At 31.4% G+C, this 6982-nt stretch overlaps 2 protein-coding genes across 2 annotated transcripts; one reads left to right on the top strand and one right to left on the bottom strand.

Moving 5' to 3' along the window:
* Positions 1–2527: 2527 nt before the first annotated feature.
* On the bottom strand, positions 2528–3031 carry LOC112097363. Its single transcript, XM_024182558.1, has one exon. The coding sequence runs from the start codon at positions 3029–3031 to the stop codon at positions 2528–2530; it is 504 nt and encodes a 167-aa protein (XP_024038326.1).
* A 1837-nt stretch (positions 3032–4868) lies between these two features.
* Positions 4869–6577, top strand: LOC18038141 (histone H2A). The gene is made up of 2 exons (XM_006428961.2): positions 4869–5273; positions 6060–6577. The coding sequence occupies exons 1-2, from the start codon at positions 5064–5066 to the stop codon at positions 6300–6302; spliced, it is 453 nt and encodes a 150-aa protein (XP_006429024.1). The 5' UTR covers positions 4869–5063; the 3' UTR covers positions 6303–6577.
* Positions 6578–6982: the final 405 nt, after the last annotated feature.

Here is a 6982-nt window from a genome sequence, read left to right as displayed (position 1 = left end):
ATGTAATAAATGCTTATTTTTAGATTTACTCAATGGTACACAATAATTACATTAAAGAAAAATATAAATTATTCAATAATTATTCTAATTAGTAACTACTTAGGAGGTATAAAAGTTTGTAAAATAACTATAATCATTCTTATAGTTTGAAATTATTTCACTTGAGTAACATATTTTAATTAAAAATCACTTTTTAACTCTCTTTTAAATTTGCAATGTTGTTAATTTTGTTTTAATATAAATGTTTCAAAATCTATTACTATTATGTGAGATATGATATCTAAATTATCTAACACAAATCAAGTTAATAAGTTATAGTTATAAAATTTATATATAGGGTAACACCAATAAAAAAACACAATTAAGTACGTAAATTTAAATGATTATCATAAATTATATCAATAAATTTCTAAGTGAAATTTTATTCTTATATCTTTGATAATAGGGTCTTTTTTTTGTAGATGACTAATAATTTCTCATATGTTATTTACGCTTTTCACACCTATGATCTTATCTCTTAAATCCTGAAGATTCCTCTAAAATCCTAAATCCAATCTAACCAAAAAATTATTCAGTTTTAATAAATATTCATTCATTAAAAATCAAATCAATGTTTCAACATTAGCATCAATTAAGACTAATTGGAGAAAGCGAACTTTTTATTTTTTTTTGGGTAATAGACAGAAAGCATACTGTTGCTTTAAAAAAAAAGCACAGTGAAGAAGAAGAAGAAAATAGAGAGAGGAAGAGAAAAAGATATGGCTTGAAGGCCCTCAATAAATAACAAAAGTAATAAATTGCACCAATCAAAATTCGGTGTCTGAATTTCATTTCTTTTTTTCACGTTCATGGGTATAGGAAATAAATATAATTCTAGCAGTACACTAACCCTCACATATGAAAATAAGAACAGGATAAAATAAACAAGTAATGAGGGAGAAAACCAATATTGGAAAAAGAAAGGAACAAATTCATTTTATATAGGTCTATTGGACTATTTTTGTGGGTGTAAAAAGAAACGAAGTAATTAATGTATTTGATGAAGAAGTAATTTGGTATTTGAAAGAGTGTTTAAAGTAATATTTGATTGTTTAAATTTTATTAATGAGTATTCAAAATAAATGAGTGTCCAAACTATTTTTTAGAGTACAAATAACCCTACCATAGAAAAATCTAATGGTTAATATTGAAAATTGAAACAATATCATGATGTTAAATCATCGGCCATTAAATTGCATGAAATTGGTAGTTTAGATTTTGTGTTAAAAATTTAAGTTAAAATAGTTTTACCCTAAAAACATATATTCAAGCCATCCTATAGTTATATGCACATATATATTTTCAATTATAGTCATTGATTAAAAATTTCTCATTTGCTGTCAACTTACACTTTATCATTAAACATATATACATCAAATGATTTATTACAGAATGCTTTCTATGATCATTAATGTTTTAAGTTTATGGAATATCTTTATATAAAGTATTGTTGAAGTAGTTAATTACACTTATTTCAATGCTATTACCTTTATTAATTACTAAACAATAAAAAAATTATATTTATCGCAACCTGAAGATTACCCGTTACTTTTTAATTATTTAATTATTTATCCACTATATTAGCTGAATGTTAGAGATTAAAATAGTCAAATTCAAGGATTCCAACATTCACATTATTGATACTATAAAAACTTATATAATAGTACAGAGAAATCATATAAATAAATTGAAAAAGTATAATAACACAAGACCAATAAAATGGATACCAAATCAAGAGATACAAAAAATATAATATGCATTAGAGTTTTTCTTTCTTTCTTTTTTTTTTTTGTTTTAAACATTACATTACAATAATGGGAATAATGTATTTACTTACCAATAATTAGAATGGGAATTCCAGAACCAGAATCATTGAGTATTTACTTGTAAATTTGAAGCTCGAAATCATAATGAAATTCTTTCGAAGATCATAAATTAGGAATCATTCCTCGAGCTTTGTTTCCTGGGGCTGGGAGTCAAAACCCTATTCCTAAGACTAACTTTTTTACCCCCAAATATACTTCCTAATTTTCATTTTATTCATTGAAAAATAAAAAAATGGATAAAAAAATCTCATATTCATGTCAGCAAATTTGAACCAGCAACATTTATAATGTCGAGATCCTTAAAATTAAGATCCGTGTAGATTCGGATCCAAATCCAGATGCAAATGCATCCGAAAGACCAGATATTTGGATCCACATTTTTTAAATTAAATTATTTACTAAATTAAAATTAAATGAAATATATATAAGTTAAGGGGAGGGTTACCTTACAGCTGCTGTAAGGTACAATCCTCTCACGTGAACAGTACCAGCTGTGGGCTCAAGTACTGTTCATGTGAGAGGTTGTACCTTTATATATATAAGCATAACTTTCATTGAGAAACTAAGAGAATAAGTACAAAAGATGGGGCGGACAGGTCCCCAGCCAAACTGTTGGTTTATCAACTTTTAAAGCTAAACTTGCTAAGCTATGAGCAATGCTGTTACAGCTTCTGGGAGTATGTTGGACTGTAACCTGAGATAATCTTTTCAACCTTTGTTGAACTTCGGAGATGGTTCACCACTTCCTTGCAATCGGATTCCAGAATTAGAGGGATGCAAGCTGCGTTTGCTGCAATTTCTAAACCCCAATCAACTGCCTCAACTTCTGCAGATGCTACATTGCCATAAAAACTGGATTTCTTTACAACAGCAGCTACAAATTCTCCCTTGTGATTTCTAATAGCACTTCCCAGGCCAACATATTGCTCTTGTGATTTAACAGCTGCATCAACATTCATTTTAAGCCAACCTTCAGGAGGGGGTTTCCAACTTGGCTGTGCATACGGCCCTTGCTTTGGATAATCTTGCCTTGGTGAGCCTTTAGCTCTTCTATAAGACTCCATTGTTGCTTTAGCCTTTGCCACTGCTAATTGACCATCTAGATTCTTTTTTTCAAAAATAAAGAGATTCCTGAAGTGCCAAACTGTCCAGCATATTGCCACCATTAATTCTAAATCTCTGATATTTCTTGTATTTGTCAATACATGTAACACGCTCATCATGTCTTGATTGGCAAGGTGTTTCACATCTTCTTTAAATTTTGTAAGTTTCCACACCTTTTGTGATGCTCTGCACTCCATCAGTGCATGAAAAGTATTTTCCCCTTTACAACCACATCTCTGACACCATGGGTCTTGTTTCACTTTCTTTTTCCACAAATTCTAAGTTGTTGGCAACAGATTTTGAGCTGCTCTCCAAAAAAAGTAGCTGTAAGGTAGCAGCCTCTATAAGTTAAATGAAAAAACATAATAGGATTAATTAAAAAATATAGAAGTTAAATTAAATTAAGAAATTATTGGGATCCGTTTTATTTTTAATTAAATTAAAATTAAATGAGAAAATATATAAGTTAAATGAAAAAAACATAATAGGATTAATTAAAAAATATAGAAGTTAAATTAAATTAAGAAATATACTGGGATCCGCATTGTTTTATGTGGATTTGTGCTTTTTTTATAATTTTATTTGTCGATTTGTGGTGATGCTAGACTTGAATTCATGTTATTCTTGATGTTTGATTTATATTGTGGTATTTTTATTTATGACTTTATGGTGTTGTATGTTATTTTAGGTATTAAATTGTTGATTGTTGAATTATGACTGGATTGTATTTGATATTATTAGGTAAATTGTTGAATTTTAAATTATTAAATTATAATTTTTGTGGATCCAGATATCTGGAATATCTGCACAGATTACCACATCCAGATCCACATTTTTTTTTTCGGATCCGCATCCGGATCTAAATATAAAAATATAAATCCGGATCCGGATTTTGCTATCCCTAGGTATTAGCCAAATATCCAATAGATACTCGCATGAGTATCCGCTAACCCGCAGCTTTTTTAATTTAATTTTGATTGAAAAAATATTTAAATCTAAAAATATACTTATTATAATTTTGACTGAATTTTCTTTAACTTAATACATGAATTATTTCATTATTATAGCTTTGGTCTTCGGATTAGTATTTAAAAAATATTATTATTTAGAAAATATTAATCTTAATAATTATTGTAAGAATCGTGTTGGATGGATGCTAATGGTAGTGAATGAAATGAAAATTTTTTCTGGGAAGTTGTGTTGAATGATAATATAAAATGATAATTGTTATTTTTAGATACTAATTTGTGGTTTTTTAAAGTATTTATGTATTTTATACTTAAATTTGAGAATTTATGTTGAATTAATGATAATTTAATTTTTTATTTATATTAAATAAACTTTGAATTAAGTATGTTACTTGAAATTTTAGATTATCGTTATAAATTTAAATATTGAACATTTGTGAGTAGATTTTTTTAAAAAAAATTAAAACCCACAATAATTATGAATAAATTTAATAATTTAAATTTTATGCGGATACGAATTTAATAATAACAAATCTATTGTGGGCGGTGCTTATTAGTTATTACTGTCCGTGGACGGTTGATTTCACCAACCGTTCGTGTGAGCGCCAGATGTTTCAGATCAATCAGTCATCAAAATCATCCTTGCATTTTCACCATCGAACGGTGACCTTCCATTTAGCATAGGATGCCCCCACGTGCCCGGCTTGATTCATTCGAATCCCACTCAGGATAAAAGATAAACAAAATAATAAATAAATCAGAAACAACGGGCCCACTCAAGCTTATCTGAAAGACCGAAACCACAACCCACACTCCATTTTCGCCCTTTTCTTACAATTAATTCTCTCTCCTCATATTATTCGTCCATCTGAAATTACGCGGATCGCCAGCCTCATTACTTAATCGCCGTCGATCGAGTTCCAAATCCAACGGTCAACATCTCCATTTCAAAACTTAGGTCGTCTCCAGTTTCTCACCTAGCCCCGTATAAGTTTTACCACCAACGCCTCACATTGCGGTCACACAGTCACACTACATTTCTTTTAGTTTCCGTTTGTTTCTCGAGAAAATTTTGTTTTTGCCATTTTTTTCTCCCCCCTAACTTCTTCTTGACTTTGCTGGTGTGATGGAGAGTGGAGGAAAGGTGAAGAGAGGAGCAGGAGGAAGGAAAGGGGGTGGTCCAAAGAAGAAACCGGTCTCGCGGTCGGTGAAAGCCGGTCTGCAGTTCCCGGTCGGTCGGATCGGTCGCTATCTGAAGAAGGGACGCTACTCTCAGCGTGTGGGAACCGGCGCTCCGGTCTATCTTGCTGCTGTACTTGAGTACCTCGCAGCTGAGGTAGTTCTTTTGGTGTTGTTTTATGCCGCATGCAACTTTACATTTTGAACTTTATTTTGAGTTGATTTATATTAAATTGCAAAAATAAATTTGGATGCTTTTTTATGATTATTTGTCTTAGGGCTCTGTTTGGTTGGTGAGAAATGATAGTGCTTGGATCTTTGGGACATTTTCAAGCTTAAATGTGAAATTTCTAATTTTTTCCAGCATTATTAGCGTTTTTGTGTGATTTGTAATATATGTATTTTGCTTCTTGTTAGATCCTTTGTGTTCTTGCAATTTGGTCAATTAATCTGCTATAATTTTAAGGAAATTAAAGGAAAGGATTAGAAATTGAGAGTCTGACTGTCTGTGATTAGGAAGCACAACATTTACTTGGCTGCAAATGTTACACTTGCCGATTTTGCGATTTTATTTCATTAGCAATTATGATTTCATTTCATTAGCAATTGTGATTTAAACTTACCTTACTTGGCCTCAAACAAACTTCTCATCCGATAGTGTTTAGTGCAAATTAATGTCATATTTTGTTCAAATTCTAAATCTAAGTTTGTTTACTAGAATACTTCAGCTATTCTGCTTTCAAAATTAAGTTGAAGCAAGGTAATTTCTGAATGTCAGACAGCATCCAAATTATATTTAGTAACCCCAGCTTTTGAATTTGAACCAAAAAATGATTAATACCTGTCTTTTCTCTGACGTTGCTTGTCTGTAGATGGGAAGAACTATGGTTCATAATTGTGTGATTTATTTGGTAATAATTTGTTGGGCTGAATCTGTGTTTAGGTTCTTGAGTTGGCTGGTAATGCAGCGAGGGACAACAAGAAGAATAGGATCATCCCAAGGCATGTTCTATTGGCTGTAAGAAACGATGAGGAGCTTGGGAAGCTTCTTGCTGGTGTGACAATTGCTCATGGTGGAGTCTTGCCAAACATCAACCCAGTTCTTCTGCCGAAAAAATCTGAGAAGGCAGCAACGAAAGAGCCGAAGTCTCCAGCCAAGGCCACTAAGTCCCCAAAGAAGGCTTAGTTTTTAGTCTTCTCATCTTTAACTGTGTGTATGTTACTTCTTTGATGTATTCGGCTTGTAGGAAAGCTTCATGCTCGTAGGATTTAGGGACCATTCTACTGTTTTTAATTGTCCGTCACTGTGTAGAACTTCTTTTGCTTGGACTGTAGAATGAATGAAATCATAGTACTTGTTCCGATATTTCATTTGTTGCAGAAGGTAATATGCTCTTCTCTGTTATTTGTTCTTGGTGTTCCTGCAATGCCCACAGTTTTGTTACTCCTGTGCACGGCAAATATAATGCTTCATTGCGACTGTAATGGCTGCACTGTTCTGGTTTGAATTTGAATTTGGTGATGCAATACTTGTGACAGATTTGATGTCAACTTTAATATTGAAAAAGTAAAGAGATTTCTTCTGAAATGTCATAGTCCTTGCACTGGGAAAATTCTTTTTGAGTAATTAGACATGTCTAGACCTCCTTTCATCATTTATCTTTTGTTGGCGGGGCCTATGTGGACGGGAAAATTTAAAAAAAAAAATTCCCCTAACCATAACTGTTAGGCCAAAATAAAGTCTTTAGTTTTGACTTGCAACACATAGAATTTCACAGAATTATTCATCTTTTTTTGTTTACTAAATGGGAATGAAAATAAAATAGAATTAATGGTGTGTTTATTTGAGGGTTTAAAGAATGACAA

The sequence above is a fragment of the Citrus clementina genome, unplaced genomic scaffold (genome assembly GCF_000493195.1).
Source record: "Citrus clementina cultivar Clemenules unplaced genomic scaffold, Citrus_clementina_v1.0 scaffold_6, whole genome shotgun sequence".
Lineage (NCBI taxonomy): Eukaryota > Viridiplantae > Streptophyta > Magnoliopsida > Sapindales > Rutaceae > Citrus > Citrus x clementina.
The sequence above is the reverse complement of the archived record's forward strand: the minus strand, read 5'-3'. Positions and strand labels throughout refer to the sequence as shown.